Source organism: Megalops cyprinoides, chromosome 10 (genome assembly GCF_013368585.1).
Source record: "Megalops cyprinoides isolate fMegCyp1 chromosome 10, fMegCyp1.pri, whole genome shotgun sequence".
NCBI lineage: Eukaryota > Metazoa > Chordata > Actinopteri > Elopiformes > Megalopidae > Megalops > Megalops cyprinoides.
In genome coordinates this window covers 395,001-407,500 of record NC_050592.1, presented here as the reverse complement: position 1 = coordinate 407,500, position 12,500 = coordinate 395,001, and the positions used below count along the sequence as shown (strand labels likewise).

General features: G+C 52.4%; 1 protein-coding gene across 3 annotated transcripts in view; it reads right to left on the bottom strand.

Annotated features, from left to right (window-relative positions):
- Positions 1-12,500, bottom strand: part of dyrk1b (dual-specificity tyrosine-(Y)-phosphorylation regulated kinase 1B) — a 56,839-nt gene that overhangs the window by 18,816 nt on the left and 25,523 nt on the right. For 2 of the 3 annotated variants that reach the window (XM_036538728.1, XM_036538730.1), the window contains exon 1: positions 5,260-7,674. The exons of the other annotated variant lie outside the window; for it this stretch is intronic. In XM_036538728.1, the coding sequence (XP_036394621.1) occupies positions 5,260-5,401 (142 nt within the window). In that variant the 5' untranslated portion in view covers positions 5,402-7,674. Of the gene's footprint in view, positions 1-5,259; positions 7,675-12,500 lie in introns of those variants that run through there. 3 annotated transcript variants of the gene reach the window in all.

The window sequence follows — 12,500 nt, the reverse complement described above, 5'->3', positions numbered from 1 at the left end:
CTGGAAGCCACCCGTCATGAGGCACAGCTCAGACCCCGAGCACCTGCCTCAACACCAGCTCTCCGAGTCTCTGTCCCTCACCAGGCGCCCATCAGCACCCACAGCAGAACGCGCCGTGACTCGCCGTGACTCGCTGTGACACGCCCGGACGCTGGGACTCGCCGGGACTCGCTCAGCCCACAGCTGGTACCCTCAGCACTGAAACTGGAGCACTCCGAGCAGCGGTGATCTCCAGACTCACACACACACACGCTCACACACACGCACGCGCACGTGCACACGCTCACACATGCACGCACACACACGCTCACACACACACACACACACACACACACGCGCACACACGCGCACACACGCGCACACACGCGCACACACGCTCACGCTCACACACACGCTCACACACACGCTCACACACACATGCACGCGCGCACACACACATGCACGCACACACACACATGCACGGCAAGTCACACATGCTTACACACACGCACACGCACGCACACACACACACGCTCACACACACACACACGCGCACACACGCTCACACACGCTCACACACGCTCACACACGCTCACACATGCACACACACAAGTGAAAACCCGCTCCGTCTCCATGTTAAGCTGCATCTGTCTCAGAGGGAGGCCCCTCGTCCCACTGTGGGAGGAGCTGAGGACCTAAAGCAGCGCTGTCTCAGGGCCTCTCTCCGCACGCAGACAGACAGCATGCTCAGACCGCACACACACAGCACACACAGAGCACACAGACAGACCGCACACACACAGCACACACAGAGCACACAGACAGACCGCACACACACAGCACACACAGAGCACACAGACAGACCGCACACACACAGCACACACAGAGCACACAGACAGACCGCACACACACAGCACACACAGAGCACACAGACAGACCGCACACACACAGCACACACAGAGCACACAGACAGACCGCACACACAGAGCACACACAGAGCACACAGACAGACCGCACACACACAGCACACACACAGAACACAGGTTTCACTTCTGTTACTGGAGCACACAATGCAAGCATTTACACAGGCGCACTCACACTCATACTCACGCGCGCACACACACACACACACACACACACTCACTCTCTCACACACACACACACACACACACACACACACACACATATACACAAAAGCCCATGTGGGAAGGGCAGAGTGAGTGTTGTGCTGTTGTCTTTGTTTGGCCTGGGCTGTGTGCAGTCCTGCCTGTGGACATGGACACAAAAATAGAGGCCAGGAGAGTCGGATGGATACAGATATAAATAACAGTGCAAATAAATACGGTTAATGAGGAGTGAGGGAAAAGCTGTGCGCTTTCCCTCTCTCACAGAGAGCAGAGCGGCCGCGGCGTCGGATTACACCTGACAATTACAGCCTCTGTGAGAGACGCATTAAAGAGTTACGCACACTCAGCTATAAACATCAGCGCCTACAGCGTCACCACCTTCCGCACAGCCGCCTTCACCGAGTCCCTAACCCTCAGAGCCGGCCCGTAACCCTGCAACGCCGGGGCCCGCAACACCGGGGCCCGTAACCCTGCAATGCCGGGGACCGCAACGCCGGGGCCCGTAACCCTGCAACACCGGGGCCCGTAACCCTGCAATGCCGGGGACCGCAATTCCGGGGCCTGTAACCCTGCAACGCCGGGGTCCGTAACACCGGGGCCCGTAACCCTGCAATCCCGGGGCCTGTAACCCTGCAACGCCGGGGCCCGTAACGCCGGCTGTGGAGGCTCTAACCCTCAGACTAGCACACCTGTGTCTGCACTGTCAGCTCACTCAGACTGGTCAGGTGGGTTTGGCGGTTGGCTCCTGGTTGGTCAGGCTAATACAGTGAAGGTGCAGGTGGTGGACCCCGTGGTGGGCGGGACACTGCGATGGATGAAACACCAGTGCTGACACAACCCAGACCAGTGTGTGTAAAGCACTGCCGCCCTGCTGGCCGGGAACGTCCAGCTGCACACTGCGGAGGGCGGGGCCTCGCTCCAGCTGCACACTGCTGAGGGCGGGGCCTCGCTCCAGCTGCACACTGCTGAGGGCGGGGCCTCGCTCCAGCTGCACACTGCTGAGGGCGGGGCCTCGCTCCAGCTGCACACTGCTGAGGGCGGGGCCTCGCTCCAGCTGCACACTGCTGAGGGCGGGGCCTCGCTCCAGCTGCACACTGCTGAGGGCGGGCCTCGCTCCAGCTGCACACTGCTGAGGGCGGGGCCTCGCTCCAGCTGCACACTGCTGAGGGCGGGGCCTCGCTCCAGCTGCACACTGCTGAGGGCGGGCCTCGCTCCAGCTGCACACTGCGGAGGGCGGGGCCTCGCTCCAGCTGCACACTGCGGAGGGCGGGGCCTCGCTCCAGCTGCACACTGCGGAGGGCGGGGCCTCGCTCCAGCTGCACACTGCGGAGGGCGGGGCCTCGCTCCAGCTGCAGATGAGCTGCTCAGGGCCTGTTTGGAAACTTGCTCTAAAGCGTCACATTGAGCAGTTACAGCTCACCTGCTTTAAGCTGCTAAGCAGCTGCACAGAAACTCAATCTGTTCAAGCCTTCCTGGACTGTAATGCAAACACTGCAGTCTCCTCACTCATATCCTTCACCCTCCTCCTCAGGGACTCCATGCCCCCTAACCTTAACCCAAACACTGACCCCCTAACCCTGACCCCCTAAACCTAACCCTGACCCCCTAAACCTAACTCCCCAACCCTAATCCAAACCCCAACCCTAAACCAAACACTGACCCCCTAACCCTGACCCCCTAAACCTAACCCTGACCCCCTAAACCTAACTCCCCAACCCTAATCCAAACCCCAACCCTAAACCAAACACTGACCCCCTAACCCTGACCCCCTAAACCTAACCCTGACCCCCTAAACCTAACTCCCCAACCCTAATCCAAACCCCAACCCTAAACCAAACACTGACCCCCTAACCCTAACCCAAACCCCAACCCTAACCCAAACACTGACCCACACACATACACACACACACACACCATTTCGGGCATACACACACAGCCTCGCACACTCGCACACTCTCACACAGACCCGCCTCTGCAGGTGACGGGGCGGTCCCTGCTGTCTGACGGCAGGCAACGCGAGCAGCAGGAGGCCGTTTATCCCGAGCGAAACGTCCGCTCAGCCCGCCTGTCCTGCTCACAGTCCCTCACAGCAGAGAGAGAAAGCGCCATCACCTGCACCGTCTTCAGCAGCGCTGCTACCAGCGGGAGAGCCACGGCGCTGCAGGGGGCTGCGCTGCGCTCACCACCAGGCTGCCTGCGCTGCGCTCACCACCAGGCTGCCTGCGCTGAGCTCACCACCAGGCTGCCTGCGCTGCGCTCACCACCAGGCTGCCTGCGCTGAGCTCACCACCAGGCTGCCTGCGCTGAGCTCACCACCAGGCTGCCTGCGCTGCGCTCACCACCAGGCTGCCTGCGCTGCGCTCACCACCAGGCTGCCTGCACAGATGATCTGGGATGAGCCGATAAGCTGGGCAGAGCAGAGGATGGGTGGAGGAGCAGACAGACCAAGCAGGTGAGGGACAGCAGGCAGCCACAGCCACCCAAAACAACCACACACAGCACCGCACACTCACAGCCAACCAAACCAACCGCACACAGCGCCGCACACTCACAGCCAACCAAACCAACCACACTCTCACAGCCAACCAAACCAACCACACACAGCACCGCACACTCACAGCCAACCAAACCAACCGCACACTCACAGCCAACCAAACCAACCGCACACAGCACCGCACACTCACAGCCAACCAAACCAACCGCACACTCACAGCCAACCAAACCAACCGCACACAGCACCGCACACTCACAGCCAACCAAACCAACCGCACACTCACAGCTAACCAAACCAACCACACACAGCACCGCACACACACAGCCAACCAAACCAACCACACTCTCACAGCCAACCAAACCAACCACACTCTCACAGCCAACCAAACCAACCGCACACTCACAGCCAACCAAACCAACCGCACACAGCGCCGCACACTCACAGCCAACCAAACCAACCGCACACTCACAGCCAACCAAACCAACCGCACACAGCGCCGCACACTCACAGCCAACCAAACCAACCGCACACTCACAGCCAACCAAACCAACCGCACACAGCACCGCACACTCACAGCCAACCAAACCAACCGCACACTCACAGCCAACCAAACCAACCGCACACTCACAGCCAACCAAACCAACCGCACACAGCGCCGCACACTCACAGCCAACCAAACCAACCGCACACAGCCCCCCTCTCACAGCGAGACCCACCCCACCTCCGAGTCAGGGCTCCCCTGAGCACCCGGGCGGGGGCTGTGAGAAAGACACAATGCCACCGTGTGAACCGGCACTGACTGCTGTGACCTGAGCTAAAGCTGCCCTGACAATCTCAGCCATAATGTATTCCCCACATAGAGCACGGAATCAGGAAATGAGCGAATCAAAAGCAGGTAGCAGGGAGGGATGGGAGGTTTGGGCAGCTGAGTCACGAGCGCGCGTTAGCGGGAAACACAGCTGTGCAGCACGGGGCATCAGCGTGCGGGGCACCCGGGGCATCAGCGTGCGGGGCACCCGGGGCATCAGCAGGTCTTTCCCACGTTCCCCCACTCGCCTCCTCACTCCGTTACGTCATCACTACGCTGCTTGGTTTTTTCTCGCTCTTGTTGTACGCGGGTTTGGTGGAGGACAGGCGCCAGGCTGTTCTCACCGACACGGCAGACACACACTACAGAGACACACTCCAACACAGCTACACCCCAAAGCAGAGTCTGCTCACAGTGCCCGGCTGATTCTACCCCCGCATGGTTCAGGAGACCCGGAGCTTTGCACTCAACTCTTCCAGGGATGAAAACGATTTCAAAAGTCTGACGGAAACACGTGTGACTTAACGGCAGACTCCTCAGAGACGCCGTCAAGGTTACAGAGCAACAAGACCTAACAAGCCAGGCTGTGGACGTCTCCAATCTGCCCAAATTACAAAGTCTCAAATTAGTGCCGAGTGGGGAGGGGGTCTAACTATGCCTGAGGTCTAGGAGACCTTTCACACACACTGCTGACGGAAGCAAGTCCTACACACTACATTCTGCACAGCACCAAGCATGCATTCCAGCACAACACACAGACCGAAGACTCACATCATATTAATGCTCCTCTAGTCTGGCTGTTTGTAACAGCCTTACTGACGGAGTGAGAGCGTTAAAGAGACGGTACTGACTTTTGGACGGCTTGCGGAGCAGGTGCGTCTGTGGCAGGTAGCGGCTCTGATCCGGGGTGCCGATCCAGGGTTCGGTCGGTAAGTTCGCGACCATTCTGTTGGAAGGCTGCGGCTTCTCCTCCACTGTCGAAGTGATCACCATCGGAAATTCTGGGGTTGGGCTGCCGTATCCCAAAATCGTTCGGACTTAAAATGACCAGCGGTGAAACCAAAGATTACTTGAAGAAAAATAAAGCAGGCATGGAGAGAGGATAATCCAGGTGAGAAACCTTCAGAAACTCAGCAATCCAGCAACATTCATCCAGAGACGCATGGACACGGCAAACCCGCAAAGGCAGATCATTTCATTTGGGTTTCCTGCTGACAGACGGTCCTGAAGCAGATGAGACAGAGGGAACTGCTAAAAGAAAAAGGCACCAGAAACTTGTTTCCAAAAAGGTCCACTTCTGTCCTGCGGATTCCCTTTATCACTATGCATCTATCTCTAAGGCAATGGACTGGGTTTCAGGCAACGATGCTTAATTCAGACGTAAAAATATAATATACGTTTTAAATCTATTAATTATATATTTTGTAGATATATTTTTCTGTAAGATATATGATTTTGAGTATATATGGATGAAATTATTTGGTTATTTGAGTTTGCTCCTTAAGTACAACTCCATGCATTGTCCCGTGACGATTAAAAGTCCACTTCCAGCTGAAGGGGGAGGAGAGGGAGAGAAGGAGCCCAGAGCAGCTCGACTGTCCCAACTGTAAAAGTCTCTGAGGAAACAGAGCTAAAGCTGGAAGTGTTGGTAGGCAGGGAGAAGGGCTTCGCTTTCAAGCCAACATCATTTACCCCATCACTCTTCCTAAAAATAGCAACAGCAGCGCTTACAATCCGTCTAGGTATCCTAAGGGGAGCAAATCTGTCAAAACTGAATAGGGAGCAACTCGCTCGCAACTTTCCAATTTAACCTTAATCCTTCGATTGGGAGGACCGTTGTGGGGAGCAGAAAATATTCCTCTTCGACACGCAGCGATTCTGCCACAGGCGCACACATGTGCACAAAAAGACCGCAACTGCGCTCCCGTTCCGCAGCGCTCCGAAAGCTCCCCGCTGTGCGCCGCTGCGCCGCTGCGCCGCTGCGCCGCCAGGCCGGACGGAGCTGCGCAAATATGGAGATCTGCGCTCGCACGCAGGAAGAGGAAACCAGCGCACGTAAAACACAATACGCAAAGTGCTGTAGTGCAACTAATCCCAGGCACCAAAGTAAACCTTGCTGAATTCTTTTTACATGTTAAGGGATATATTACCCCATAAAAGCGAAAAAGTAGACGTTAATGCACCTGCGGTTGAGTATGCTAAAAGAGATAAGCCCCCGTTTGTGTTTGCATTGATAAAGATGCGCCTGTAAACGTAGCTTTCTTACGGTTTGGTCGAAGCTATTTGACTGGCTGTTTTAACTAGCGATGTGCTGCATTTTAACAATATTTACAAAAATACAGGAAACGATGCTTTATTCCAGATAATCCTTTAATTATTTTGGTCGTTTTTTTCCTTCAGATAGAAACGGACAGGACCGGATTCCTTCCGCTTGTATTTCTCGTCACTACCCCCAGCATATACCGTTGCTAACTATTGCTCACAAAAAGGCCGCTATTGCACTTATTCCTGATCGCCGCGTAAATGAGACTCGGTTCCGCCGTCCCGGTTCCTGGGCTCCGCCGTCCCGGTTCCTGGGCTCCGCCGTCCCGGTTCCTGGGTTCAGGGTAAAGAAGGGCGAGCGGCTTCCATCTCCTCCGCCCTCCGCAGTCCGCTCCCCGCCAGCCGCTGTGGATATCCCCTCTGTCACAGTCCTCCTGCCCGATCCTGCCGGCTCCAACTCTGCGCTCTTTTCGTCCTTCACTCCCTCTCTTGCGGGGTTTTTCCTCCAGCGAATGTTTCTTTCTGGAGCAGCTTTAGCTCATATTCGCCGCTATGCTGGGTTTCTGTCCCTGATCGCTCTTCTCTCTGGCCGGCTGTGGATCCACACCCTGCGATGCGGACTGATCCAAGCGCGATCCAAGCGCGGGGGGGACGGGCAACGGGCTCCGGAGAGGAGGGAGCTCCGACGCAGCTCTCGCACATAAATGTTTAAAGGCTTTAACTGGCGGGCTATCTGGAGCGGCACGGAGCCGTACAGAACAGATCAACACAGTCCGGTTCACTCCGTTTATAAATATGGAGGTTTGTATGTGATTTTCGCTCAGATGATAGCATTTTAAGCTAAAGCAGACACATAAAGCAGCCCCCGCTGAGGAGTAGTTGCACCACCAATGCGCTCCTCTCCATTTATAGTAACCCGGCAGATATACATACTGTATATATATAGACTGAGAAGTGCCCTGAAGGCGCAGCCCCGCGTGCGTGTGCCCCCCGCCGCCACCACAGTTATGCCTCAAAAGGTATTGCAAAGGCCGTTTTGGTAGGATACAGGCAGTCCAACATCACCTGGCAAAACTGTAGAGAATGCCAGCAATGACTGCCAAACCCCAACACCATATTATCAACATCAACACCAATGGGCTAGGCTGTGTGCACACAAATCTGGCTGACAAATAATTTGTAAAAAATTCAGCGGAAAATTATAACATACCCCCTCTAACACGACCTTTTTACAAAAGCCACGCCGCCAAATAATTAATGCACATGAGACACGCACTCTTCTCAACCAATAAGAAGCGCAGATCATTTACACAAGCTTTTGTCTTTTCGAAACATTCTTGACCACAGAATATTGACAGGGTTGATCACAGGAAGCGCAGAGTGAGGTTTTCCCCTCATAAGCGCTTCGCTTGTGTCAGCTTCCCTTGGCAGCATATGCCCTTTAAAATAATATTAACTTTTCTGTGCTAAAGCGCGCACACAGGCGAACCCTCCTTTCCTCAGTGCTGTGCTCCGCTCCCGCCCTCCCCTCCCGGACGCGCGTTCCTCTCGTGCACAGCACCCACCCCCTGTTTGCGCGTTCTCACACTCTGTTGCTATCCGACGCCACGGCAGCTTGCGCGCCATTGGTCAGACAGGTTGGCGTCGGCCGCTGGGATTGGCGCGCTGCGGCGGGGGGCGGAGCCAGCGGGGAGGCGGCTGTGTGTCCCCTGCTCTCCCCGCTGTCTCTACACGACACGCAGAGGCAGAGCGACGTGCCCGCGCACATGGTAAAGACTTCAGGTAGATAGGATAGCGGGGGGGGGCGCAAACAACCAAAGCAAAGTAATCGCAAGATATACAGGGTGTGGGGAAAGTGGCAAACACAGAAAGGACAGGGAAATAACTCACCTCAGCACACACCGCTTAAGAAATAAATGTTCCAAATCAAAAGTATAAACAATTATACAGAAGTATTAAGTATTACATTATTAATATATTATAATTACTTACATTACTTGTATTGTACTAATGTTAATACAATATTATTAATATTTAATACTAAACTAATATAAGTATATACAATTAAAAATAAACTGCATCGCCACAAACTTAATCATGTTTATATTGTGAATCAGCCAAAGTAGAGGAGGCCAAAGGTCTGTGTGCTGATATCTTCCATTACCTATAATTAGCTCATACACACGAATATAAGCTATGCACAAACTAATACCCAGAGATCAAAATACCACCAAACAACATGCAGTTAAGGGGCCTCTAGTTGTGTGACCAGGATCACATTCATATCCGAATGAATCCAGTGCAGAGTCCTTGATTAATAAACGCAGACCGCTCCACTGCATCCTGTTAGCGTGGGAAGGTATTCACAAGCATTTGAATGCTCCGGCAAACTGCAAAATAATGGGACAACTGAACCAACACAGGTAAAGTTCACATAGCTGTGAACTACGACTCGACAAGTTTTCAACTCTTGCTGGTGTATGCAAACGCCCTCATTTAAGAGGAAGCAGACCTGCTGTGATACTGAAGGTAGTTTACAGTCTGAGCACACCTGTATTAAATCCCCCTCTCTGTCCTGGCCAAGCTTTCAGAGTCCATGGTGTCCTTTATAAATGGAAAACCTGAGATGTGTGTTTGGGTTGCACCAGTGAGGCTGTGTATCCCCCAACTTCTTTCAAACACTGAGAGCAGTAAAGTATCAAAAGTGTCAACTTCAGCTCATAGTCCATCATACTGAGTTCCATAAAGCATCATCTCAAGAATGAAATCAAAATAAACAGATAAGACATGCCACTCTGGGAGCCTGTTTACCGTGTGGATTTTGGGCACATATGGAGTTTCCTGCACCACATAAACAACGTAAATGCCATATAAGGAAGACAAACAATGGACACTGGCTGTGAACAGATTCAGCTTTGGTCATATTTTATGTGTGAGAATCATCTGTAAGTAACTCTCAAATTTACATCCCAACTCTGAGGTCAAAGAAAACACTGAATGTAATTTCAAACTCTATGTGAGCACCCCTTCACAAGGCCTTATCTGATATGTCAAAAATGAAATAAACAATCATTTACATACAACCGTCCATATCGATTATATGATAGTGGTTCTGATTCACACAACCACACACATTAGATAACCTCAGCACATGCCAAGCTTAGAGAAAAACAGACACAAAATCCAAACATGCCAACTGTGATGAGCTACATTCAATATGTATTTAGATCAAAGACATGGGTTAAAAATGCTTATAGATGAATTATCCATTTTTTGGGAAACCCTCATATGCAAACTCTGAAGAAAGGGATGAGGCCTGTTACACTTGTGAGTGGGCAGAAAGGGTCCACTATCACCATCTCACACAGTAAGGTAACTACTGTACAAATCCCACCCATTTAACTTTGAGATCTATTTTTCATTTCAGGACTCATTATTACTTTCATTCAGAGGACATGAGAGGCACAGTGTGGATCGGAGGTGAGGTAACGCCGTGCCGATCTCACGCCTGTCTCTGGAACATCTGAAAATAATGCATGACACGCGTGGAACAGCATGGGCTGTTCTCCGGAGATCTGACAATCCCAACGCGTAGTACAGCAACGGGAGAGGTTTTGTAAGGGGGGGGGGGGGGGGTTGGAGAACGAGGTTAACCATGCCGTCATTTATAGTCCAGCGAAGTGTGTGTGTGTCTTTCTATCGCAGTAAAACATTCAATCGTTTACATCATCGCAGAAAAACTGTCGCCATGGGTTAGGGTAGTACAGTAGAAGTCATATTCTGATTTGCCTAAAACTTGTGTAACAGCGCTACTGACGCGGACCTGCCTGTGACTAAAGACGCAGCTCTGGGGTAGAGGTTCATACCAGCTGCGCATCGTAGGTCATAGGGCGCGCTGTAGGGGGGTGGACACACCCAAAATAACGCTGTATCATTTACATACGGGATGAGAGATCAAGATGCTATAGAAATATTTCTTTGTCGTTCCAATAACAACGCTGCTCAAATATGAAAAAACACAGCAGAGCTTAAAGGCCACCGTATTGTTTTCATGTTTTGCTACTGTAACTAGTATAACTCCTCTGCCAGCTGCGGAAGATGATCACAAGTACGCGCAACTAACCAGACCGTGAAGCATCTCTTCACTTCACAATGTAAGCTGCTTTAAGTGCATAATGAAGACGGTGTGGAAGGATTTATGTGTATTTATTCAGTGGACTCGGGTCACATTTTTCAAAAGAATATCTGTTATATGTCGTCGGTTTCCGTGCACCGGTTCATTGAAGCAGCGTATTTTTTTCCTGACTAAAAGCGCACACGCACACTTTTTATGGAGTTGCAAAATGTGACTTAGCAAGGGGGTATGCCAAGGCAATCAGCTAATCTAAGGACCCGACAAAAAACATGACTTAGTTTAGAAGTTGCCCAAGTGGCTCTCGTTGCTTGTGTCAGTCGGAAGCAGAGTAAACATGTTCCGGACGTGACAGCGCTCCTCGCAGGGAATGTGACTCGCTTCCAATAAATCACGTTTGCAGAGCCCAGACACCCGAGATTAAAACGCACGGCGAAGATTCCGGGACTCACGTGCCTTGCAGCAAAATTCCACCCGGCAACTACATACTGTACCATGGCAACAAGCCCACCATTGGTCCCGGCTGCGTTTTGAAATGACCAATGGGAAGGCCGGCAGCGGGTGATGCGTGTTGCTAGGTAAACATGATGCAGTGGGAAGATACGGTAGCGGAGCTGCGCGAGAGGAGCGCGCGGAGGGCTCCGCTGCGGGAGGGTAGCGCGGGTTCAGCCCCCCCCCCCCCCCGCTCCCTCACTCTTCATTAAAAACCAAAGGAAACGGATAGCTGCTGCCGCAAGCCTGTTAGCCCGCTAGCCGGCTAACGCAAGGGGCACGAATGGAGTACGTGTTGCAGCTCTGCTGTATTTTCTACCCCTTATCTTCAGGCAGAAAATCCAAATATACACCATAGCTCTCATAACAGCGCCTCCCTGGCAGCCCGCCGCCTCACCAACAGCTAAATACGGCTGCAGAGCTTCTCTCCACCCGGCGGGAACAAACACATGTATGCACCGCTGTTAACTCGCATTCAAAGCGGGATTTCAGGTGCGGAAAGGGGGAGGGAAGGATTTCAGCCATTCTGTGAGTTATGGGGCCCCAAAGTCCCCATCAGCACAGCCCAGAGACGCCCAACTCTCACTGACGTCCAACACAAATGCGGTTCCGGCCTCAAGTACATGATCCACACCGACACATTTTTACCGCAAATTCCACACATTTTGAAACCTTCTTACACATTAACAACCAGACAGCATCCAGAGTTAAGTCGCTTTTTTTAAACAAAAATGTGTCTTTATCGTTTGCCAGCTGATCAGATACAATCTTAATGGAACCAAAATTTTGGATTCCTGCAGTCAGTGTGTCTGAGAAGACAGCGCACAGCCATGCAGGGTGCCCATCAGTTACACACAGTGGCTTCAACAGGCCATATTTTGAAGTGTTTTTAAAAGCTTGACCCCTGTTTCAGTGTGCATCTACAGCACAAAAAGTCAAGTAGTGGAATTTTAACCTTCAATTACAGGCAAAGTGAACGTCTTGGCCTTAATTTCCTTTGCAGTGGTGCACACATTAGTAGCGCATACCTAACAAACCTTCTGGCCACCCAGATCAGCTCTGCCTTTCTCAGGTGGCCATACTGCATGGCATGCCAGTTTGAAGTTACATGTGACAAAACGGTCCAATGTTGCTATTGCAAGAGAGTTCTGGCAAGAAACCCAAGTGCATTCAGAGACTCCAGTTTTAACATTCTACCAGAGTTTG